We start from the raw sequence: 26,245 nt of genomic DNA, 5'->3' as shown, positions 1-26,245 counted from the left end.
TCACTCCTCTTCTTATTTCGCCTTCTGATGTGACCTTCTGATGTGACACAATTTTTGCTAGTGTCTTCACAGTTTCAAACGAACTTCCTTAAAGGACGACGCGCGTTAATTGATGTTTCAGCACCCGATAAATGATTTCGCAGACGAGCACTTGTTTCCCGGGCTAGTGTCAGCTTCCAATGAATGATTTCGCAGACGAGCACCTGTTTCCCGGGCTGGTTTCAGCATCCAATAACTGGTTTCGCAGCAGACGAACACTTGTTTCCCGGGCTTGTTTCAGCTTCCAATAAATGACTTCGCAGACGAACACTTGTTTCCCGGGATAGTTTCAGCTTTCAATAAATGATTTCGCAGGCGAAAACAGTGGTTTTTAACAGTCGTTATGTTTGCCAGAGAGCTCTTTGTATTGACTTATCATAATTGGTAAATGTGAATGACACACGTGTTTAGCCTACTAAACAATTTCAATTTTAATCCATTGTGTCAATAAATACAATTGAAACCTACAAATGAAACAAACCGTTCAATTGAATGACTCGATCTAATCGCTTCATCATGACGGGTAGAGCGGAACAGTTATTATCGGAAACCCTTTATTCATCTTTTCAAGATAGCAGCTATCTTATCGGACGATCTGTTGGTCTACTTATAGATGCCATTCATGTTTGTCATTTATGTAGGTCTCGCGATTTTTTTTCTAGTAAAGCTGTTTTTATCAAAGGATTATACTAATGATGTTTACTGAGACTTAAGTTGAGGTAAAAAAAGATCATTTTCATTAAAGATGGGTTCCCTTATTTTCATTTTTGAAAATGAAATTGCTAATACTTATATGAATAGAAAGTAGAGGTGTTCTAATGACGTGGTAAAATACCAGTTTGTCTCACATGTCCATAATTAATTCATAATTAGCTAAATTAGAGGAGAATTACCATTAGAATTCCACTGATAAAGAAAGGTCAAAAAGTCTTCTTTTGTTTATCCAGACTGTACATACATGGACGTTTATAACTGGTTAAAGATTTCAACTTACGCTTTTGAATTGTAGAAAAACAGGGCGTCGGGTCTTTGATTTGAAAAGTGACACAGAAACCTAAATCCCTCTATCTTTTGTTTCTGATCTTCTTTGGTGAGGAAAAAAAATTTGAAGAAAACTAAAGATGTCGACCTGACTAACCCCATGATGTTCTCATTAGTATAAGCTGATAGGGCGCGTGAACATAATCTCCGTTAAATTAGTATATACCAGTGTATTATATAAGTTTGTATGTCGATTGTGTCAAAAGTTTATTCACAAGTAGTTTATCCTTGAATTTTTGACCCTCTTAAATTTTTCGAGTAAACGCATTTTTTCTTTGCATGACAATAGCTAACTTCGGCAATCCTCGGCAATTTCCGTAAAGCAGTGCTCTTGTGAATCTTTTGCGATATATCGTTTAACTTCTCTGCGAGGATTTTAATGAAGGCTTGGTTTGAATGTCATGGGAGTCATTTATGTTGGAAGCCGGAGAATATATCTTATGCGATATTGGAAGTGAAAGTAGAATAAATTTATAATTTTTTATGGCTTCAAAAATGAGGGGGAGGGGGCAGTTTAGATTGACCTGCATGATTGACAAGTCGATCATGGTTGGACAGAAATATGAAAATTTGTGAATGAGCGGGAGGACAATCACGTGATTTGGGGTGCCGCCGTAGTCCATCATCTGTATAAGTACAGGAATTTAAGTTCTAGACGTCTTTCCGACATCCGTAAGAGGAAGTCATTCATTTCCGGAATGGTATAGAGAACACCGTATTAGAAGATAGTCTGCTCAACCTAGATTAATAAAAATCTGTACAGGCAACCAATTTCCGTCAATCAAAAATCTCGTCCAAGGAAGGGCAGAATCGAGAGTAAAAGTTGAATAGTAATGGACACCTGCAAAGAGAAGTACTATCAGGTGTTCACACACTGAATAAATGACGAAGTGTGTGTATGTTTGTGGCGTGATCGATTGCGTTTACACACCAATAATGCTAGTGAGAACAACGTTTAATTCTCATATTTAAAGGGACAGATGCTCCGTTTTGGGGGGTTGATTTGAGTCTTGAAAATATGTAAATAGCTTCCAGAAGTACTAGAATTGTACGAAAATCGCATAAAATATATCTCGAACTAGGAATTTTACTCACTAGTTTCTATATATCACAGAGTATCTTAAATTGACGAGTCGTCATTTTAATATTCAAAAGCGGATAATTCTGGACATAAGTGGATTTGAATTTCGACAGTGAACTGTGACACTACTACTGACTGGCTTAGCTAAAAAAAAAATCCAGTTTTTGAGACTTAAGTATGATTGGTCAAATAGAATGGTCAACATGTTCCTTTAAATTCAGATACAATTTTCACATATGATCGGTAATTTACTAAAAATCTTAGATTGCGTTATTGTTTTGCTTTGAACACGCGGTAGTGTCACTGTCAGGTCACAAACTACAGTTTATGGAGAAAAAAGCGCCAGTTCTCGTAACAGGTACCTTGATGGTTTCGTAACAGTACCTAGATGGTGATAGTAGAAATGTACATATTTCATTATACATGTTCAGATAGTACATAGTTATTATAACGAGCAACAGTCGGAACGGGGGTATATTCGTACTCAGTTACATATGACTATATAGATATGTATCAGAATCAGGTGTGTCTGTCGGTTCAATAGACCTTATAAATAGTACACCCCAGAAGTTAGGCTGACATGTCCTTGCCCTTCCCCTCCTCAATTTCTCAACTGTATGGTGCAGTGAGCCTCCCTTCACAAATTGTTGGCCCTATTAAACTCGTCTCGGCTCTGCAAAATGAAATATCGTACTTATGTAAGGTAATTTTGCCCCACCCCCCTCCTCCCTCGGGCCACAATTTTTTTTTCTTACACTTTCTCATGAAAAATCGCGTAAAATATATTCTCCGGTATCCCCATGACGTAACAACCAATACTCAGGCAATATTACAGGTGTTGACAATAGTTTGATAATAACTTCAATAACTTCAAGTCTTAGATGGCCTGCCCAAACTGAAGATGAAGCCCTATATAGCAACTCCTCCTCTCTGCCTAGGTCACCAAGACCTTTTTAGTATGAAACAATATTACTAAACATCCACATTCATTCATGCATTACAATATTCATCGAGCTCCAATGCGTGTCAATGATAAAAAATGTTGTAGAGTTACGGCGTTAGTGGAGGTACAGAAGGGAGGGGGTGTTGGGGGTATCCCAAATAAATGCCATCTTCAATTCTAACAAGTTTTAAAACGTGAATTTTAAACTCTCAGGCGCTTGTAACATTACAAAAAACTGAAGGAGGGGGGGGGGGGAGCTGTTCCCTAATAGGTGTAAATTATCTGTTAAAAATTTCCAAGAACTGATTTGACAGCAGCATTAAAAAGTACAAATTTACCCAAAACTAATACTTTATTAGACATTTTCAATTCTAAACATAACGATACCAGTAGGATTTATTATAACAGTAAAATTATCTGAGACTATAACACTATCGTAGATTTTATTTCTGTTAAAAGCATCATATATATTATATTTCACGTAGTTTTGAAGCCCCAATTCTACCCCTGTGACCGTCAGTTTTCTTGGAACACCATGGTAGCCTGTGTTTAAAAACGCTGTAGCCATTTGTCCAGGCGGGGTCAAAGGCCGTGTCCAGATCTCTATGCTGCCCTGGAAAATATAAAACAAACATTTCGTTAAGGTAAATCATACGAGTCCACTCCCGGAGACAGAAGTCAAGTTAACCACATGCGGAAGTCAAGTTAACCACATGCGGAAGTCAAGTTGACCTAGTACGGAAGTAAAGTTGACATAATGATAAAGTGAAGTTGGCCTAATAGGGAGACGAATCGGGTCAAATGTCGAGGGGTAGTTCAACAAATGCGGATGTAATTAATGCGGAAGCGAAGTTGAACGATTGCGGGGACCGAATCGGGTCAATTGCGGATGCGAAGTTGAATATACGCTGGCGATTTGGGTCATATGCGGTGGCGTTCTGATAGACCTCTTATACATACCTTAGTATATCTCCTGGTTCCCATGATGCCACGTGGATCCTGGTTTATTTCTATCAGGTATTTATTTTGGAGTAGCCCTTTAGACTCTTGACGAATGTTTCTCAGGTCGACAGACATTAACAGTGGGGATGCCATCATTGCCCACATCGCCATCTGAACTCTCTCTTGATCTGGACTCAATCCAAAATCACCAACAACTAACTAGTAGAAGAAGCAAGGGAGGTAACTATAGGCTTCTTTACAATGTCAAGCTATTACGATCTGTGTCTTATACTTTGACTCACATAGCCACCTTTATCATCTTCATAATGTCAAGCTATTACGAACTATGTCTTATACCTTGACTGCAATAGCCACCTTTCTTGCATCTTCACAATGTCAAGCTATACCGAACTGTGTCTTATACCTCGTATAAGTTAGTAAATAGTGTGATTTGATTGGATGGTACTATTGAATACAATTAGAGCCCTCGGCAGAAAGACTGCAACCATAATCCATAATGTTTAACATGCCTCTTGTCTTTGGCTCTGATTGGCTGTATTCACTAGCGTCCAATCAAAGAAAATCACTATATTTACAAACTTCCGTGATACAAGAAAGGTGGCAATTGCAGTCAAGGTATTAGAGAAGAGCCTAATGATGTCAAGCCTCAGGATTTGATATGAAAGTATCATCCATTTGTAGTCGTTACTGATGTCAAATGGCCAATATCGTACCTGATCCGGGTCATTCCAGCCACCGGGTCCAGCAAAACTACTGAAGTTGCCGGAGTTATTTCCGAAATGGTTGATGATATCGAGAACACTATCCCAAGAATCTTGAACATCGTCGTAATTCCTCCAATAGTTACACGACTTTCTGATAGCTGTATAGTTGGGCTGAAATAGATACAAATTTCGCTGGATATTGGATCGCTAGACAGGGTATGATTACTCTTCTAGACACCTGATACCACTTATCATTATGAAATACTTACTTATTTATGATTGATATTCTTGCACATATGAATAGTTCATTAGCTGCTACCACTGTTCATTATGAAATACTTACTTATTTATGATTGATATACTTCCTCATATGCAAAAGTCATTAGCAATTAATGTATTTCCGATTCGTATCTTGCATTTTTTTTCCCTGGAAAATTTTCGAATCTAGGAGGTCGGAGAAAACATCTATTGCAAATTTGGGATTGAACGTTTTATTTTTATGACACTCCCCCTAAATACGCCACTTAATCTTAAGTAATATTTACCATTATTCCGTTCATATTAAGATAATCCGGCCATTCACACATATACACCATTGGTCTACCAGTCTTATTGAGGTAAAAACTCATCGCGGGATACCCTGGTAATACAAATAATCAAAATATTATTTAACTATGTGGACCCTCTGAAAGGATAGGATATCTAATAATATAAATAGGCCTATACACTACATTATACCTTTAGAATCCAATATATTCATAATAGAAAGCTTAATCTCCATTTCCAGATGTAGAGGTCCGGAAGATGTTGCATCTGAAACACGTGCCACCAGCATGAGATGGACTAAAGTCTTTGTACATGAATTGAGGGGGAAGGGGGGAGCACCAGGCAAGTCTTTCCCTTTGTAATACGATAAGAGATTTGAAGTGGGGGATCAAAGCCGGGTCAGGCTAACTTTTAGGCCCCCACTCTTGACCCTCAGTAGAAACGCCACGACCACGACCACGGCCACGACCATGAAAATTAACCGGTTAAAGGAATCTACCGTAATCGAAATCTGTCAGTTGAGAATGACATCCATCAAATTTTACCAAGTCTACTTCCCAATCAGCGAACGTTTGGGCATCGAGTTGTAGATAAAATTCAGAACCAGGAAAACCTTCACAAGTTAGATAACCAAAATCTTCATAAATACCCAGTTTCAATCCCTTGCCGTGTACCTAATAATAACAACGAGAAAACCTGAACCAAGACAGTCTAGAACCAAGACAGCCTAGAACCAAGACAGACAGGTGAAATAGGTGCCGGACCACCCTGACATGGTCAAAAGGCTCAGATGGGTGATGGGCTCTACGACACTCTTTGAACTCATTAAATTGTCATATTCCTGTGAGGAGAAAATTGAGAGTAGTTAGGGTGACGGAAAGCGATTTGTGGCTATCTCATTTGGGGTAAGGTGGAAATCCGTTGGTCCCAAGGCCCGGAAATGTTCCTTTACCTTCATCAGGGATATACGTAGCATTGGTAATGGCACAACAGTGGATCACCCTCTGGTAGCCAGTGGTATATTATTAGTATATGGAATAAATCAAGAGTTAGTGATATCAATACCACATAATATGTCTATCAATACCACACAAATTTAATGTAGTAGTGGTAGTGGATCACCTTCTGGAATTCAATACGGAGTAAGGCGATGTTATGTAAAGGGAACCTCACGCCATAGTGATCAACAGTTGCGTATGGTTGCAAATAAAGGATACCAGTTATTAATTTCGAACTCTCATTTAACTGAGTTGTGAGCTGCTTTCAGAACTCATGACCACTTTTATTATTCACAAATATATACAACTGGTAATAGCTATGGTGTGAGGGCACCTTAAAAACCAACGTGAAGCCAAGTCTCGAGGGAATAACATTCCTCTGGTATATAAACCACGGTTGACTGATGGCATGTGGAGTCCTACATAGTTAATGGCTAGACTTAAGAGATATGCATTCTTAATCGACAATTCTACAGCAATGCTCTGAAGAATGTTACAGATGCTGTGAAGGGGAAAGTCGATTCATAGCTTACTTTACTGTTGAGCATAAGTGCATCATTCTTTGGTTGCCAACTATTATAGTTGACATAAAAGAATTTGGTGTATTAATTTTGACGCATCATTCTGTACATTCTTGCAGTTCTTTCTTCATAGAATGAATCCAGAATATGGACCATTTCTTTATAGGGATGTATATGTATCGGGGACACTGCTAGCATCGATTTGCACCATTCAAATTTTCAGTCTTACGTCTGTGATTTCTGCAATTCCACTAAAACTAACGTCATTATCGCAAAGACCTTAAGATTTTATTAAAATCTTTCGCGATAGTAAGCATTTTTTTCAGTACGATGATTGGAATTGTTCAATAAGTGGCCCCTGATACACATGAAAAAGCTCCAAAACCTTCAAATATACTCACATAATCGGCCAAGGCTTTGATACCACTGGGAAATCGTTTAGGGTCAGCTTGAAGTCGACCGTCAGGACCTCTAGTCATGGACTGCCAGCAATCATCTGAACACACGTACTCATAGCCTGCATCTTTAAATCCTTCCGATACCATCAGGTCGGCCATAGACTTAATCAGCTTCTCACTGTATCCGGAAATAATCAACATAACGTTCATGTGTTATGCGCTCACTGCCCAGTGGTCGTGGTAAACACTAAGAAATATCCCTATGTACGATGTGGGTTATCTTGAATAACTTTCGGAAATGATAGATAAATATTTTGCAACATACCATAGTAACAATATTCCCTTGTAATATCCCTTTTTAACACAGCATGGTGGTGTCCATCTTCTGTAGCCCAATCATATACAGACAAGATGGGCGCAAAGGGCGAAATTCTCATATTCATGGATATTCATTTTGTTTTAAGAGGCGGATGGATATGAGAGGTGGATAAACTGTGAGGGGAAAGGGGGGGAGTTCTGACCCCGCAGTTCAGCCACAGATTGATCCGTTACCTGATACAGTTATCCGGATCTTTATCACAATCCACGTTACATCGGAATCTTTCCCAAGACAACCATCCCATCGGTGGGGTCAGAGCTAATCCATTGTTCAGCCCAGAACAGTTGGTTACTGATACAATTACGATAACAACACCAAACAAAATCTGGAATCAGACAAGTGGACAAGAAGGATAAGCATGACCAGCTTCGTATGAAACGGTAACCTCGGCAATTATTGCTTGAATAGGCTCATAGGTTGAGCACCAACAGAATGCCTTATATGGGTGCCAAATATACATCATTAGCTATATAGACTCTTTATAATGTATAAAATGAGTTGACATACGGAAGACAAACATAGTTTGGGGTAATGTGCCAAAATAACATCATTAGCTTTGGGCAATATATTAGAAGTAAGCCGACATAATATTCAAACAATACGTACCATGTTGAAGTATGAGTAGATCGTAATAATGATGATTAGATAATATCATGATAACATGCAGTTGATAACAGTTGAATATCAACCCAGTCCAATCCATCTAATCAAATACAAAACCCAATATAATGGGACACAAGAAGCTAAACAGGTGATAGCATCAAGGCCTTCCAGGTTTGAATCGACTAGACGAGTAGCGATAATCACCAACTGAGAATGATTTAGTTCCAACCGTTGTTCATTCAAATTGGTGTTTCGTTATAGCAGAGCGTCTTGGTTTGCTTCATGGGCCTAAGTTTGCTTTTGTATGATGGTAACAAACATGATGTTAGATCGGAAGTCCATTAAATAGTAAGCGCTATGACGAGAAAGGCAATCACATAAATAGACAAACCAACGAATATCCACAATCTTGAAACCGGTTCCTCTCAGTTTGACTCGCAATCAACTTCAACGCCTGTTAGACATAGTCGAGACTTGTTTGCGAAAGAAAGTTGATCAGACATTTCGACGCCCACAACGGTTGGCTTATGTTAGTTGACTAATCTTCCAGATTTTGAAATCACACGATGGGTATATATCCCGACAAGAAAATCTTCAGAAATTGCAAATAAAGATACAATATATAACTTTATTATAAATTATCATAAATTACAAAATCTTAATATTCTTCTCCCTCTCCTTCTTCTCCTTCACCTTCAACAGAATCAACTCCAACTTCTTCATAATCTTTCTCTAGAGCAGCTAAATCTTCTCTAGCTTCAGAGAATTCACCTTCTTCCATACCTTCACCAACATACCAGTGGACGAAAGCTCTCTTGGCATACATCAGATCAAATTTATGATCAAGACGAGCCCAAGCTTCAGCAATAGCAGTCGTGTTACTCAACATACAAACCGCTCTCTGGACCTTGGCTAAATCACCTCCTGGTACAACAGTTGGTGGTTGGTAGTTGATACCCACTTTGAAACCAGTTGGACACCAGTCAACAAATTGGATGGTTCTCTTGGTTTTGATGGTAGCAATAGCAGCATTGACATCTTTGGGAACAACATCACCTCGGTACAACATACAGCAAGCCATGTATTTACCATGACGAGGATCACATTTGACCATCTGGTTGGCTGGTTCAAAACAGGCGTTAGTGATTTCAGCTACAGAAAGTTGTTCATGGTAGGCTTTCTCAGCAGAGATGACTGGGGCATAAGTAGCCAATGGGAAATGGATACGTGGGTAAGGTACCAAGTTGGTCTGGAACTCAGTAAGATCGACGTTGAGGGCACCATCAAATCGGAGCGAAGCAGTGATTGAGCTGACGATTTGACCGATCAATCGGTTCAAGTTGGTGTAGGTTGGTCTTTCAATGTCAAGATTTCGTCGGCAGATATCATAGATAGCCTCGTTATCCACCATGAAGGCACAATCGGAATGTTCCAATGTGGTATGGGTTGTAAGGATAGAGTTGTAAGGTTCTACCACAGCTGTTGATATTTGTGGAGCAGGATAAACAGCAAACTCCAACTTGGATTTCTTGCCGTAATCGACACTCAATCGTTCCATCAACAGGGAAGAGAAACCAGATCCGGTTCCTCCACCAAAGCTGTGAAAGATGAGGAATCCTTGAAGACCGGTACATTGATCAGCCAGCTTCCTGGTTCTGTCAAGAACCAAATCAATGAGTTCTTTACCCACAGTGTAGTGACCTCGGGCATAGTTATTGGCGGCATCTTCTTTACCAGTGATGAGTTGTTCAGGATGGAAGAGTTGACGGTAAGTACCAGTTCGGACTTCATCTACAACTGTTGGTTCCAGATCAACAAATACAGCTCTTGGAACATGTTTACCAGCTCCAGTCTCACTGAAGAAAGTGTTGAAGGAATCATCTCCACCTCCAATAGTTTTATCAGAAGGCATCTGACCATCAGGTTGGATACCATGTTCTAAACAGTACAACTCCCAACAGGCATTGCCCATCTGGACACCAGCTTGACCAACATGGATAGAGATACACTCACGCTGAAAAAAAAAGGAAAGGAGATTAAGAATAGAATAAAACTATTGCTCTTGTACCGGTGGAATATTTACAATTTGTATGGATTATTTGAATCGCGCTTTAATAACGCATGATTTTGCTGATGAAAAGTCTAACTCATTGTTTAAGGTTCTTCTTGGGACATTTGTGCTAAATATTGGTCTTGGTTCTAGGCTGCATCAAGAAACAAGAAACAAGAACTTACCATTTTGTAGAATTATTTCTGTCAATGTAGAAGAAAATAAAAACTAGTGGAATGGTTGTAGACTGTTATAATGAAACAGTGGAAACTAAATGTTGATGTTCTGGTTGAGACTGGACTCTTAATTTATACCCTTGTTGGTTACTATAGGGTTAATATCGTTAGCTACGGTACTGATTGGTTACTAAAGCGTTATAATGTGGTTAGCTACGGTAGTGAGTGGTAGTTGGAAAAGACCGTATTAAGATTAGGTAGTCTCTGACGCCCAGACTTTCCTGTCTACGACGTTTGTCTGTCTCCTGCTGCTGAGTGAAAGAGGCTAAAGATTAAGTGGATTAATGGATTAAGTACGTTAATCTAGTTAGTCTTTATTGGACAGTTTATTTTAATAAGACGACAGGTGAAAACATGGACGAACAACTGTAATATGTTAAATAAAAAGTTTAATCAAATGATAACAGTAAAGAGTAAGAAGAGTCGACAGTCTGACTATCTACAATCTATCCCTACCACTCTCCCTTCCTCACACTAACCCAGAGTTACTCCCCCTCCACCCCTTTCATCACTTTCACTAGAATATGACACAAAGATCAGAAAAATGTGGACCAGAATTTAGCGAACAGTATTATCGGTCACAGTTTCAGCATCTCCTTCAGTCAAGTTGGTTGTGGTTGCTCTTCAGGCAAAATCGTATAACAATTATCATCATAAAACAAGAGTATAAGCCAAGTGACCCACACATCAAATTTCTTTCAATTCACTCGGGTTAAGCAGTTCAAATATACTTGATAAGTGAGCAATAAGTAAGATAGAGTATCAACCATTTCCTCTCCGCAAACATGTGGATGACATCATAAACTCAGACAGAGTTTTTAAACAAAATCAAGCGTCTTGTTTTTATTCACTCAAGTTAGTTGTTGATCGTCCTTAAACCACAATCCCAATCCATAAACGATCCCAACGAACGAAAAGAAAAAAACAGTAAGATAAAAAATCAACCATCCATTCCCGTTCAATCAAAATGATTCACAAAATATCCGCATACAAAATCACGATAGCATCAGAAATTCAGACAGAACTAGAGAGAACCAGGATTCCGAATCTCCTTCAATTCAGATAGATTGTGATCTTTTTACAGCCGAAACCCCAGTAATCGATCACAACGTACATAAGGACAGCAGTAGTAAGATAAAGAATTGTTAATATTCCCTTCACTTTCCACAAGCACCATCAGAAAGATAGTGTTTTAACCATATCCATTGGGACTCCTTTTCAGTCCAGTTGGTTAATGCTCAATGTAGAGTCAACTGTACTCCTAGACTGTTCGGTGCTAACGGTGGCAATGCTCATGTTCGAATCTGATAATCCTTTACTAGTAATTCTGGAGCTTGCTTGTCTGTTTCCTGAAGAGGTGTGTCGACATGGACACAGTATCTGTTGCATCTGTTCTCGGAATCGTTGTCCACTGATGTAATACAGGATAAAATTCAGGGCGTGGTTGGTATACATCATATTGTTCAGGACAGTTCGCACCAGGTGGTATACAGCTTGCTCGTAAGGTGTGACGCGAACCCAATAATATTTCTCAATGATGATAATCATGGCCATCGGGCCAACCAGGATCAGAAAACAGAAGGTGACGAGCAGCAACATGACTGTTATCTGTCGTTCCTTCCCGCTGTTATTTTTAGCCTTATTTCTACCCTCGGATCCCGTTGTACTGGATTGGGTCATCTGTCTCTGAAATCTCCCAGCTTTTCTGATGTTGGAGATGATAAACACGTTGAGTATACAGAGACACGCCAACGGTAAATAACAATACCATACTGAATCAATCCAAGGCCAGATCTTGCCCAGGAAGTACGCGTTGGTTTCTCCTGATGGAGAACAGATCGTACTGTTTCCATCATCTGTTTCAATCATCGCCCGTGTAAAGAAATTATGGCAATCGAGACTAACCACAACTAGGACTTCCACAAGGATGGCTACTCTTGCTTTTCTTATAGTGAACCACCCTGGTGCTTTTAGTGGAAACCGAATAGCAAGATATCTTTCTATCGTCATCGTTACCATCAACAATACGTTCAGATGGATACCAAAGTAGAATAGAAAAAATACCAGACCACAAGTACCTTTATGGAAAATCTCGTATCCAGGAAATTTGCGGACCAAAAACATAATGTTGAGGATTAGGACCAATGTATCTGTACAGGAAATAGCGGCCATATATTGATAGGTAGTTGTAGTCTTTGATAACATCAGTACCAAGAAAGAAAGGGTGTTGCCGATGATCCCTAATGTTGAACATATCGGTGCGTAGTATGTATCCAGTCCCCAGGCCACCTGGAATTCTGTAAAACTTTCCAAACTGTTATCACCAGAAAGGTAGAGGCCGGACTTTGATTTGTAAGTGGTGGTTGGTATATTACTGGCATCTTTATTGATGTGTTCAAAATGGTTGGTGATATTTGTGGAATTCCACATCTCTGGAAGTAAACGGTGACGTTTCTCAATATTATGCTGTGCCTAAAATGAAATAAAGTACAGGGTTGATAAGGAAAATGTACCCATTTTTCTTTTGTAAGATAGATCTAAGAAATTTTTTCAGGAATCCTGGACCGGATTACCTGATCCATGTAACATGTCTGTGTCCCTCACGACTACCGTATCGTTAGATAAAACATTACCGATGAATCGTTAACAAAAACACATAAACAACCAAGACATGCACGTTGCACAAAAGCGACTGAATCGTACAATTGAATCATGCTCCGTTTGATGTATGTTGATTTGCTTCTTCGACATATTGATATTGTCTTTGTTGTTTTTTATTTCCTTTTTGATCTGTGATTTTTATATTATATCATTTTTAATTTGATTTTTGATTGAAATATTAACTATTCTTTTTTGATGGACAATTTTACGATAAACAACAGTGAAGGGCAATAGCTAAAAGTGCAAAGGTAAAAGGAGCTATGTGGACTCTCTGAAAGATAGTGGCAATTCAGCATGCCCCGTTCCCGATTTAGACAATCATACTAAATAAATCACCCGCTTACGTTTACTGATACCAAATCACCCGCTTACTTTTACTGATTCTAAATCACCCTCTTACTTTTACTGATTCTAAATCATCCGCTTATTTTTACTAATTCCAAATCAAACGCTTACTTTTACTGATTATAAATCACCCGCTTACTTTTATTGGTTCTAAATTACTCGCTTACTTTTACTGATTCTAAATCACCTGCTTACCTTTACAGATTATAATTCACCCGCTTACTTTTACTGATTCTAAATCACCCGCTTACCTTTACAGATTATAAATAACCCGCTTACTTTTACTGATTCTAAATCACTCGCTTACTTTTACTGATTCTAAATTACCCGCTTATCTTTACAGATTATAAATAACCCGCTTACTTTTACTGATTCTAAATCACCCGCTTACTTTTACTGATTATAAATCACCCGCTTACTTTTATTGGTTCTAAATTACCCGCTTACTTTTACTGATTCTAAATCACCTGCTTACCTTTACAGATTATAATTCACCCGCTTACTTTTACTGATTCTAAATCACCCGCTTACCTTTACAGATTATAATTCACCCGCTTACTTTTACTGATTCTAAATCACCCGCTTACCTTTACAGATTATAATTCACCCGCTTACTTTTACCGATTCTAAATTACCCGCTTACATTTACAGATTCTAGTCCTATTTAATTATCAAACATAAAAAATTTAAAAAAACGCAAAATAAATAGACAAGAACAACTAAACACTAATTTTTTTAAATGATTTAAAAAAAATTACAAAATCATTAACTCACTTTTGTTTTTCCAATAGTGAAAATATATAAATGTCCAAGTCACTTTTGACGATAGCAAATTGACAATTTCACTACAATCACCGCCTATATCGATAAAAACGACATATTAACAGACAAATACGATGATCATCGTTAGGTAGCATCATTAAACTCGGCAGTGTCTTCAAGATAGTATTCATTACACGAGTTTGATTGACTTTTATCGATTTTTTCTTATCATCGCTTTATTGTTTCCCTTTTTTACCTAATCAGTATAGACTAATGATGGTCTACCAAATTATGAAAGTATTTAGAGATTGTCATTACCGGATTTCATGAATCGTGATCCAGAAAATTGATTTAATTAGTGGCTCAACTACCTAGGGACTGGTTGAACAGGAAAAAAAAACAACTGAAGAGCATTTGTTTAAAATTTCGGGAAAGGAGCCCCAAAGGCCCCACCCCTAAGGAGTCCCCACCCTCAGAAAGAAAAAAAGCAGGAACGCATTTGTTTAAAGAAAAAATCTCGGGTGAGGGCCCCAACGAACTTTAGTCCACAAGACCTCACTCATCTACTTGAGCCACTTGTTTTATTGTATATACATTACTTTGTTTTGTTGGTTTTAAAGCCTCAACCGGTCCCATATTTCAGATACTGGGAACAGTGGAACACAGACCAATTGGATTCTCAACCACCACGGAGCATACTAGATCTCCTGAAAAATCCTCAGTAACGTCACCAGCATCTTCTTTGTCTTCAGATAAAGATGACTCCGTTAGCAATTAGAAATCAGTGCGAACAATCAGGTCAGGCTACTGGGCAGGCCCATGTGGCTGTTCATGCGACTTCTACATTGTTTGATCTAGCAAGCTCATATTCGTTTCCATACATTTGATTGGCCGCCAGTTTCCATCCTGTTGTGTCCGTTGCACTTTTGCTACAAATTACAATTAATTATAAGCAAAGTGTCAGCAAATATGAAATTTTAAAACTATAATAGGTCTACTTATGTACTTGTAAAACGAGAAGTGGAAAAGCCTCAGGCGGGGATATTAATATAGCGACATAAAGGGATATTCGAGATGTGTTCATTAAATGTTACTTTGAAAAGAAAATGAGTTTGACCTCCTATTTCTCTGCTCCAGGCCAGTGGCGTTCCAACGGAGGGGCGACGGACCTTCTGCAACGGACGATGGGCCATCCGCGACGGGTCTTGTAGAACTACCTCGAGGGGGGCATGGTCTGATGCTGTGAGCCCCAATTTAAAATTCAGTTGCCCTTCTCGCACCAGTCCTCTGCGTCAAATGATTTATAGATTCGCTATGCTCTCGGTTAGTTAATTATGGCTGACAACTCCGTGCAGAGGGCTATAAGGGACATTTACAACATTCAAATTTAAAAATTATAAAGCATCTATACAATCTACAAATCTGCATCAAACGGTTCATAAAAACAACTTCTTAATCTTGAAATATCAAACGATCCACCTATGCATATATGTATTACAGTGCATATGTTCTTCTTGACATACACTTAATTTCGACTACCTCTATTGCTTATAATGGAAATCCGGTTCGATAAATCAAGCTATTAGACAACTGATGGGATGGGTGTCCAGGAAGCGTCATATTTTGCCACCACGTTCCACGCAAATGATACATGTATTTTATATATCTATATATTGGACCACAAAGAAACGTCGTTATATTGAATGGTTCGGACAGTTGGCGAAGGAAACAATTATTTCAACTGATACCTCAGTTCCAGAGGCTGGCCCTAAAATTTTGTTGTTCCTACTCGGCCTGTAAACTAATTTTTCCTAGTTCAGATGAGGTTGTCGGATTTTAATCTTGAAGTGAAATATGACGGAGTAAGACAAAGCACAGGGACCTTGCTAAACGCGGTAGATTAATACTCAGGCTTGAATCTTTCAATCTGTTTAAGTCGACGACAAGCAAGGGGCTTCATCCTGCCAGATCGTCATCGACAAGAACCTTTGCAGTGGCCTTATTAAGTCCAGAAGTGGCGATATCCAAAGCAAAGGTAGTAAAGTTATGTCTAGACCTTCACATGCTTTGTGAACATTGCCTTGAATTGATATGCAGGAACACTTTTACAAACGTTTAACAAAACCTTGCATAGGTTTTTGTTAAGATCCAATGCGAAACCTTTATTAATCTTTAATTTTGATCAAAGGGACGACTTTGGGAAGTTATCAAAAAATTAACTTTTTATTCATTCAAGTACATTCATTCATTATGGATCATTTTCCATATTTCACAACATAATATACATTATTTACGTTAATCTTCGCTAGCCGTATATTTGCGTGTATAGTGCGCATTTTTTAACCCTAATGGTGCTTGCCAACCTTAGGATGTACATTAAATGGAAACTTTCCAAATAGATAGTTTGAACACCCCCTTAAATAAAAATGTAGCATGTGGTTTCTTGGGAGATGTTGAGTAATGGGTTGGTTTAGATTATCTTGTTTAGCTTATTCAACATAAAATATTAGCCTTACAAATATACACAAAGATTAGAGCAGGCTTTATGATTTTGAGTGAAACCAGAGATATACTCTTAAATCCAACTGGTACAGATTCTAAAGAGTGTTTTTTACATCAATATATTAATTATGTACATCAAGAAATATGAAATGAAATTTTAAAAGTTTGACTATGTTGCTTTCGCTTTCTTTGTTGCCTTCGCATCTTTCTTTTCTCCTCTCTTTAAACCAATCAAATTTCCTTTTAATAACGTAGCATAGGCCTGAAACAAACGAAAGGAGTCTTATTCATATGTTCATTCTCATCATAACACTGTCTTTGCAAGAATGTAAAACTTAAACTTATGCAACTATCCAGTTCTTCTCATTTTTCATCTCTGCTTATTCTACCAAGCATTGCTATTTTCATGTCTCCTGACAACTGAAACATTGTGTCATAACTTCAAGTCTAAGCCAACAGTTTCCTTACAGACCCTTGATTTAACATAAAAGACTATCGTTATACTTACCATCTGAAATTTGGTCACATCTTTTTGACTGACCTAAAAAAATATAAAATAAAATAGAAATTATAATTGTTGAATATTTGGTCTATAAAAATTATATCTTTGATTTGCAACTTGATCACAAATATATTTTGGGTTGATTTAAGCGTAAACAAACACATAGGTCTGACTTGTATACTTTCCATTATTTATTCTACCTCAAACCACAAATGAATGCTCTTATGTTGTAAATACTCCAGACAGGCATAAATGTATTTGTCATTAGAATTTTACAAGTGAATATTTTTCTATGATATTTTTTTGGAAACTGAAAGCACTAATTACCACTGTGCTAATTTTCTTATTTCTGGCAGATGCTCTAAATAAACATTTATATTCTGTTGGTTCAGGAGCATTGCCTGTCCTTGGTTTAGGTTTATTATGACCATCCCCTAGAAGATACAAATAAATTAATATTAAATAAAATCAGTAGGCCCTAATGAGGCCAAAACTGTATAGTGTGGAAAACTTAGCTAGAAAATTAACAGTTTGAACTTCCTTCATAGTTTGAAATCCAAACAGATTTTCCAGTTAGAGAAAGTGCATATATCTATGGTGTCTCAAAGCTAATGTTGTGGACACAGGATGGACAGTGAAATGATGTACAGAAAAGATTTTGCATAGTTTACAGGCATGTATTGGTTAAGCCAGTTTTCATACTACATAGAGTATCAACTTTCAAGACTATGGTTTCTCACTTTTAAAGTACAGATTTACTCACATCTTTTCATGGTTATGCTAACTGAACCTGTGTTCTTCGTCCTCTGGAACATTCTTGTAAGCTCAGATAAAAACTGTAAAATTGATAAACATTGTAAAATACACACAATATGCCTCTATATTTCCAGTGCTGCTTTGTGCTATGTAGTTCAATGATGTCTAAACTAAAATAAGAAGCAGTTGATATTGGGTTAATTCTATGGCTAAACAGGCTTAAGAACAAGTACTATAGTCACTAATTGACTATGCCATATGGCCATTATTATTTATGGATAAGCAAATCCATTCGAGCCTACGCCAGATTAGAGAAAAAAAACTGTCTTCTGTTCTGAGTTATACATAAGGCATTGGTGAAAACGCAAGTCTAGGACTTACCGAATCATTTTCTAGCAACATTTTTACTTTTAAAAAAGGCAATATCGAGAAAAAGAACAATTTCTAATTTACAACACGTTCAACCGGAAGTGGAACTCTTCCAAAATTAGGGCAAATTTAGTCTTCACTCTGTTGCCAGATTTCGGTAAGAAGTTGGTTACTGAAAAAATAAAATAATGAGTCTTAAATAATTCTAAATAAATTTTCATTATATTAAACATTGTTTTGTTCATATTTTGAAAATCAAATATAAACCAATAATATTTTAAAACATTTAAACTTCACTTTGCATAATCTGGCATTATAGCAATTTATTGAACCGCAACCGGAAGTTAAGTTGTTTACAAGTTTTTCCGCGACTTTCAACAGAAAAATAAACAAGAATAGATATATTCTTAGTAACTTACGAAAACGATTGATAATTCAATCGATTCAGAATTTCTAATCATTACACATGTCCCGTAGAGATGCCTGAAATAAAGCTTCAACACATTGTGTCGTGTAGCAGTGAGGACAAAGTAAGATTCTATTGAAGATTGAAGACCATCTTCTAGTTCTAGTTCTTGATAATCTACAAGGGTTTTTATAGTCAACTTGGCAGGCTTGTCATCTAATCAAAATGGCCTCAAATTAGGTCAAAATTGATTCTCAAAGAGGTCAAATTGGTCCTTTACAAAAGTCAAATGGTATCAAAATAATATTTGATTTCATTGAACAACTTTGGCAAATTTTGACTTTTAGTACCAATACTTATAGAAATTCTCAGAAGGTAATTCATAGAAAACATTTTATTTCAGAACAATCCTGCTTTAAATCTGCTAAAACCTGATGGAGCTCATAAATGGAGAAGTGCCAGTTCTGGTGAAAAATCAGTTTCAGCTGTCATACAGGTTGGTGGGGGAGCTTAAATAAAACAAAACAAAAATTTTATATAGCTTTTTCACAAGTAGCTAGGTGGTGTTTGGTCAAAGCTTGTTGGCATGGTTTTGCCATAATTATTTTTACCTGATTTGGGGGACTGCAATATTGATATACTTATTTATTCAAATCTTATGATACTGGTACATTTAGCAAACTGACAATGACAGCTAACATTTTAAGTGAGGATAAAAACTTGATAATGATTTTATGTAGTTTTAAGAAGTTGATAATGATAAATTCATTGATATTTTAGTTTGAGAAGTCATCTCAGATACAATGTATAGATATTGGTAATGAAGGTTCAGGGTTTATAGAAATATTGGTGGGGAAATCTACAGCAGTTTCAGATCAAGATTATCAGGTAAAGGGATTGAAACTTATCCTTATTTTCAAGATACTGGCATGGTTTAGAAATGAAGGTTAAAGGGATTGTAAAGAAGTTTTCTAATTCAGGACTGAAAGAAGGGTTGATCAATTTTATCAGGTTGTTAAAAAGGAGTTATTTCCCCTATGTTATAAATAAGGGTATTGCACAGTAGCATTTTCCATCATTGAAACTTTTATGTGTGCTATCGGAGAGATTTGCTTAAACTAAAAAGTATTTGAATTCTTAGCTTGAGTAAGTTCCTAAATTGTTGGAAAAATTCTACTGATGGATAAATTTCTACACATGTTATGTGTAATTAAATGAAATGAATAGAGTTTTATGTCTCAGTATGTAAAGAACTGAATTCAAAGCTAAAAATATATTTCAGGTAATTCTAGTAGCCTCAACATTTATGACGCCAATAGAGAGTAGGAATGGTACTAACAGAAATGCTGTTAGAATGTTTGGTCCTGAAAAACTCTCCAAGGCTGTTTCAGGACAGAACTGGGATAGGGTGAAGATTGTCTGTACGCAGCCTTTTAATAAAGTAAGTCTGATTGTATGACTGTATATTTGAATGTATAGTGCACAGTTTTTTAGCCTTAAAACAACTTGAAATCTGTGGGTTAGCTTTAAAGATAATGACAAACTTTCAAGGTACGTCTTTGGTAATTGCAGTAGAACCTGATCTCAGATTTAAATTCTAAAAGTGATAAGATAGCTGAAATGATATTTAGGTTTATCTACAGTTTTTGATTATTAAATGTCTATATATTATGATATTGATTATCATTTAGCCAACTAAAGATATGATTTTTATGATCTATTTTTAGAATACACCTTATGGTATTTCATTTATAAGATTTCATTCCCCCTCAGATGGAACTGAAGAACCAGCAGTAAGTTACCATAAGTTTTATATCTGATATTCCTTTTCATAGCAGATATACATTTATAAGAGATGTATTTATAGTGTTGGTACTTCACTCTGCTTCCATTTGAAAGATCACCTAACAAGGAAACTTGTGCAACCTGTCTTCTTTACATATATTACTTGTACAGAAGATCTAAGAATTCCTGACATATTTGATAAATGAGAAAGTGTCCTCTTCTAGACACCTGTTAATGAAATCCTTCATAATTACAAAATTCTTCATAAATAATATCTCATTGTAGAAGACAGTCAAGAAGTTGGGTGCCTTCACTATAAGACCATCTGAAGATGATGATATCAGAGCAGGTTCAATATTCGCTGATCGTTCTAAAACAGATACAAGTACACCACTTAAAGGTACTGATATCGTATATAGTAGGCACAATTTACTTGGCGCCGTTTTGTCCTTTCAGACTTTAAAAGACATGCCCTGAAAATAACAGAAACGTTAATTATTCTAAACATAATGTCATGAAATAGAAATGGAAAAAATCTACTGTTCTGAACCTTTGACACCCATTGATTGGTTAAAAATAACCAACAGAACAGAACGGTACTGTTGTGGAAGACTTGTTGGATCACAATGGTGACAAAATATATCAGAAAAAAACAAAGGCAATTGTAATCTTACTTTAATATGTATTTTACTAGGTCCAGCAGCAATCAGGGCAGCCTCCAAACTTGTAGAAGATACCAAATCACCATCTAGTTTGGAAAGAAAACCTGCAGCACCATCACCGGCTCCACCAAAAACACCAGCTTCATCATCTAAACCATCATCATCACAATCTACTTCCAAACCAAAAGCCTCTACAACAGTAAGTAATTCATGTATTTTTTTTTGGGAGAGGTGGAGGGGTAAGGCGAAGGTTGTGGGAGGATATCTCATCAGCCCCTTTACTTTCCTCATCAAAAACATCATCATCATCATCACAATCTTCTCCCAAACCAAAAGCCACCACTACAGTGATTAATTTAGGTGTTAAATTGAAAGATTGTGGGGAGATATTTTAATTAACTTGACCTGGATGTGTTTAAATATGGTTGCTAGATTAATTTGATATCAATGATGTATTTATTTCAGCCTAAACGTAAACATAGTGCAAGTGATGATGAAGGGAAGACTGAAAGTAAACCACCATTACGTAAACAATCAACGAGTTTAAGTTCCACCACAAGTACTTATTCTAATAAAAGTACCGACAGTAAAGTTCCACCCCTTAAAAGGGTTAAATGTAAGTAAAAGTTATAGACCTCACAGGCCCTTCTTTCCCCCATGTAAGATGATTATAAATTGGAAAGTGGGGGTGAGGATTTTGGTGGGCCATGCCCCCCACCACCCCCCCCCTCCCTCCACCTCCTATTTTAAATAACTGAACATAATTTTAGAGTACACTTCTCCTGAGTCTTATTTTATGCAACATTTCAACATTTGTCAGCGTCAGGTGAAAATGATTTATTTTGTTATAGCTGAACCAGCTAAAGCCTCGCTGAGTAAAGAATTTAGTCGACTGATGGAGAAGGTGGTATTTGTTATGAGTGGCTATCAGAATCCCTACCGGGGAGAAATCAGAGACAAGGCGTTAGAAATGGGAGCCACATATAAACCTGATTGGGGTAGAAAATGTACTCATTTGATGTAAGTAGAAAGAAAAAAAGACAACAACTATACAAGGATAACAATTTGGGTTCACAAACGCTCCTTTCTACCAGCTGATTCTTGGCCAAACTTCTTGACCATGATTTCTTAAGGATAACAACGTAGGTTCGCAAAGATCTTTGGCCAATATTACTAGAATGAGAATAAGAATTGAAACTATGAAATCCATTTCCAAACAATAAGAGAGTTGTGTATTATATTTTTCTTATAAATGTATCAAAATTGGGAAAAATAATCAAAATTTTAATACAAATTTGATTTATTATGAACTTTAAAAAAATAAGGAATCCACAAATTTAATATATAAAATATGCCCTATGGTGAAAAAAATCCATGAAATTTGGTGCACTAGAAGTATTAAGTAAAATTTGAATATTTATATTACAGATGTGCGTTCACCAATACACCTAAATACAATCAAGTTAAAGGAAAAGGTAAAATTGTGGATAAAAACTGGATAACAGATTGTTATAAACAGAAAAAATTACTTAATTGGAGAAAGTAGGTGTATATAAACTATTATTAATGAAGCCTTTGCTTACTTCATGTAAGGATTGTGAGAGCCATTTGCTTTGCTTTCATTTAAATATTTTTAGACCATTAGCTTAGTTGATAATATTTAAATATTTAAGGAGGTTTTTGCGATTCTATTTAAACATCAGGAAATGTATTTACTTTGCCGTTTCATTTAATTATTGATATTGATATACAACTCGAAATCTGAATGACTTTCACACACTGACCAGGTTTAGATTTCACAACTATTTGTTTAATATAATCATGCAAATGACATCATGTAAAGATTCCACTGCTCAAACCAACTGAGCTACAACCCTTCCCCAAAATGAAGTTTGTGATATTATCAAGTTATAATTTCCTGATTATAGATATAGAGTAGGAAATGCTGATTCACCTGATGAAAGTTCTGAAGAAGAAGAAGAGGAGAGAAAAACACTAGTCAAAAAAAACACTGCCTCTTCAGGTACATCACTTTTCTTGATTTTCTTTGACCTTATTATGGAAAACTTAGAGGTGTACGATAAGACTAACTATCCAACAAAATTTATTTATTTATAAAATTAAATCTAGAGTCGAAACGTTGAGTTGCAAATGAATGTTGTTTTGAAAGAATTTTGAAAATTAAAACATTTTAGAAAAAATTATGATGAACATAAGTACATAAAACAGCCAAAAATAGTAGACAGCTTTCTTAAACTATTCAAGATTGATAAAGCTAGTTGCTTAAAATCTTATTTAGTTAATTAGTAGTTTTTATTTTGATATCATCATCAGATTCAGGTAAAAAGACCCTGTCTAAAGCTCAATATGAAAGTAAGCTATGTATAATATTTTTTTAGATGTGAATTTACATATCTTCCACATATAGGATATATGACAAATTTTCTCCTATGAAAGGCAATGTTTACTCTTTTCGAAACACCTGAATCCACTATTGTAAAACTCAATTAAAGTTGAAGTAAATGCTTCCTTAATTTGTTATCTGTATTAGGCATCATTCCAATTTTCAGTCAGATATCTGTAGTTCCTGTTATTATAGAAATGCTTAACCCTTTATTATGTCCCTAATGCAAATGGCGCTAATGATATTTAGGGCCTTTGTAATCGCCAGATCATAAAACGCTTAGTTTAGTGGGATTGCATGATTCATAGACTCCTGACTGACAACTCAAATGGTGTACATGAATAGAGACATTCCCACAACTTTGTCCTGCAGCTTGGTCCCCACCCTCCCTTCACGTAGTTGCAAAATTTCCTGTGCCAAAACCTGGTAAATTTTTCCTAAAACGTGGCTTAATAAATTGTAGTTTAAAATGTAATTGTATATTAATTGTAGGTAAATATGGAGGTGATACAGATTCTAACGATGATACAGACGATGAAATAGAAAGGTAACTTTTAAATTTTCCTAGGTTCTTATCTTCTAACACTGATTCTAGGATATCCTAGGTTCTTATCTTCTAACATTGATTCTAGGATGTCCTAGGTTCTTATCTTCTAACATCGATTCTAGGATGTCCTAGGTTCTTATCTTCTAACATTGATTCTAGGATGTCCTAGGTTCTTATCTTCTAACATTGATTCTAGGATATCCTAGGTTCTTATCTTCTAACATTGATTCTAGGATGTTCTAGGTTCTTATCTTCTAACATTGATTCTAGGATATCCTAGGTTCTTATCTTCTCACATTGATTCTAGGATGTTCTAGGTTCTTATCTTCTAACATTGATTCTAGGATATCCTAGATATATTAGAAAAAATAAACCAGTGTCCTTGTCATTCTGAAGAATTCCTACATACTCAGTTACAATTATATAAGATTTAAGGATACAAATACAAATGTAGAAACATAATATTATATCTTAATTTTGATTGCAAAACAATTAATTTGCAGAGCCAGAGCAAAAATTGAACAAAACAAAGCGAAAGTAGAAGGGGAGAAGAAAACTGCAGCAGTGAAACAAGAAGATGATGAATATGGTGGTTCTACTGATGAAGATTCACCAATCAAACAGCCTGTTACAAAAACCATTAAAACAGAAGAGCCAATGAAAACCAATGATACAGAATATGATAGTTCTGATTCAGGGTTGCCAGAGTTACCAGATTTTTTCACGGATAAAGTATTTTTTCTGTATGGTGATTTCAGTGAGACAGAACGTCGTCTGATGACCAGATATATTACAGCTTATAACGGGTGAGTAGAAATTGGGTTGAATCGTGGGATTTAAAATTTTATCAGTGCAAAGATGCTAAAGTAGGTTAGTTTGTTAGATACATGTCTGCTTATCAGTCCCATGAAGAGGCAGTGTTTTTCTCTCCTCTTCTTCTTCAGAACTTTCATCAGGAGAATCAGCATCTCCTACTCTATATCTACAATCAGGAAATTATAACTTGATAATATCACAAACTTCTATGGTCTGCATTCCTATGGCTTGCGATTGAACGCCTGTGGTTCCATCACATAGCTGCCAGTCTTAAGGCCTATTCTGTTTTGTCAAGCAAAAAAGCCAGATTAAAATAGGATCATACAAGAGTAAAATGTTTTTCAAGAAATCAAATTTTTTTTCTGTTTCAGGGAGCTCTCTGAGTATATGAATGAACATGTTACTTATATATTAACAAATTCTAAATGGGACGACAACTTTGATGATGTGAGTGTTGTCTTCTCTAATTTTAAAGGGGCAGTTTTTGGGGGTTTTTGTCATCAGTGGACTTACATTGTTTCATATGTAATTAATGTAATGTAATTAATTGTTTCAAAAATTAAATATTATGATTCATCTATGAGGGAGAATACCTTTAAAGTACAAATTCTTAATTCATGAATTTTTTTATTTTTCGTTATTTAGGGGTTATGAGAGAAAATTAGAAGTTTATATGTTTTATAAGAGGGAGAATGCCTTTAAGACATGAATTCATAATTCTTTATTTTTTTCATTATTTAGGCGTTATCAGAGAATGAAAAACTGATCTTTGTCAAACCAAAATGGATTCATCTTTGTCACGAGAAGTCAAAATGTGTACCACATCAACCACATGTTGTGGTTCCTAATTAAATTGATCAAAATATTAAAACTTATTACATTTATTAAAAGGTTAACGATCAATGATAAATAACAAAAAGGAAGTTAAAATTATAATTAAAGTGATCACATCCCTTAGTTTTAATAATATTTTTTGATAAACCCATAATATTCTTATACTTGAATTTGATAAATTTTGAAAATGATTATTTTTTCTGAAAAATGTGAAAGTTCCAAACTTCAGAGAACTTTACCCCTGAAATTTTTTGTAAAAAGGGCTTATTCTGAGTGCTATGTCCAATGGACAGTCTTAGCTATTGCCGCTCTCATTTTCAAGGCCAAATGCTGCTTCCTGTGTGAAATTCCCCTTTTATTCCAATCCATTTGTTTTGACCAAGAAACGAAGA

At 36.2% G+C, this 26,245-nt stretch overlaps 5 protein-coding genes across 5 annotated transcripts; 1 reads left to right on the top strand and 4 right to left on the bottom strand.

The window, feature by feature from the left end:
* Positions 1-3,459: 3,459 nt before the first annotated feature.
* LOTGIDRAFT_178842 (hypothetical protein) lies at positions 3,460-7,857 on the bottom strand (the record flags this gene model as incomplete). Its single annotated transcript, XM_009060440.1, has 7 exons — positions 3,460-3,717; positions 4,065-4,265; positions 4,781-4,942; positions 5,317-5,411; positions 5,817-5,991; positions 7,238-7,412; positions 7,787-7,857. The coding sequence occupies 7 exons, from the start codon at positions 7,855-7,857 to the stop codon at positions 3,460-3,462; spliced, it is 1,137 nt and encodes a 378-aa protein (XP_009058688.1).
* Positions 7,858-8,819: 962 nt separating this feature from the next.
* Positions 8,820-10,533, bottom strand: LOTGIDRAFT_191841 (hypothetical protein). The gene is made up of 2 exons (XM_009060439.1): positions 10,452-10,533; positions 8,820-10,230 (listed from the first exon to the last, which is right to left on the bottom strand). Exons 1-2 carry the CDS (start codon positions 10,452-10,454, stop codon positions 8,875-8,877), a joined length of 1,359 nt encoding a protein of 452 aa, XP_009058687.1. The 5' UTR covers positions 10,455-10,533; the 3' UTR covers positions 8,820-8,874.
* A 1,187-nt stretch (positions 10,534-11,720) lies between these two features.
* LOTGIDRAFT_163961 (hypothetical protein) lies at positions 11,721-13,084 on the bottom strand (the record flags this gene model as incomplete). The annotated part of the gene is made up of 2 exons (XM_009060438.1): positions 11,721-12,974; positions 13,076-13,084. The coding sequence occupies 2 exons, from the start codon at positions 13,082-13,084 to the stop codon at positions 11,721-11,723; spliced, it is 1,263 nt and encodes a 420-aa protein (XP_009058686.1).
* Positions 13,085-16,469: 3,385 nt separating this feature from the next.
* On the bottom strand, positions 16,470-18,685 carry LOTGIDRAFT_233722 (hypothetical protein). The gene is made up of 5 exons (XM_009060437.1): positions 18,412-18,685; positions 18,038-18,110; positions 17,602-17,708; positions 17,281-17,313; positions 16,470-17,034 (listed from the first exon to the last, which is right to left on the bottom strand). Exons 1-5 carry the CDS (start codon positions 18,430-18,432, stop codon positions 16,942-16,944), a joined length of 327 nt encoding a protein of 108 aa, XP_009058685.1. The 5' UTR covers positions 18,433-18,685; the 3' UTR covers positions 16,470-16,941.
* A 193-nt stretch (positions 18,686-18,878) lies between these two features.
* LOTGIDRAFT_123015 (hypothetical protein) lies at positions 18,879-25,871 on the top strand (the record flags this gene model as incomplete). The annotated part of the gene is made up of 14 exons (XM_009060436.1): positions 18,879-18,929; positions 19,209-19,301; positions 19,586-19,693; positions 20,088-20,246; positions 20,533-20,598; positions 20,876-20,990; positions 21,285-21,464; positions 21,752-21,868; positions 22,104-22,272; positions 22,681-22,794; positions 23,181-23,275; positions 24,736-25,009; positions 25,391-25,466; positions 25,761-25,871. The coding sequence occupies 14 exons, from the start codon at positions 18,879-18,881 to the stop codon at positions 25,869-25,871; spliced, it is 1,728 nt and encodes a 575-aa protein (XP_009058684.1).
* Between the last annotated feature and the right edge of the window lie 374 nt (positions 25,872-26,245).

This window comes from Lottia gigantea (assembly GCF_000327385.1).
Source record: "Lottia gigantea unplaced genomic scaffold LOTGIsca_42, whole genome shotgun sequence".
In the NCBI taxonomy this organism is placed as follows: Eukaryota; Metazoa; Mollusca; class Gastropoda; family Lottiidae; genus Lottia; species Lottia gigantea.
Note: the sequence above shows the minus strand (reverse complement) of the source record. Positions and strands in the feature narration are given on the sequence as shown.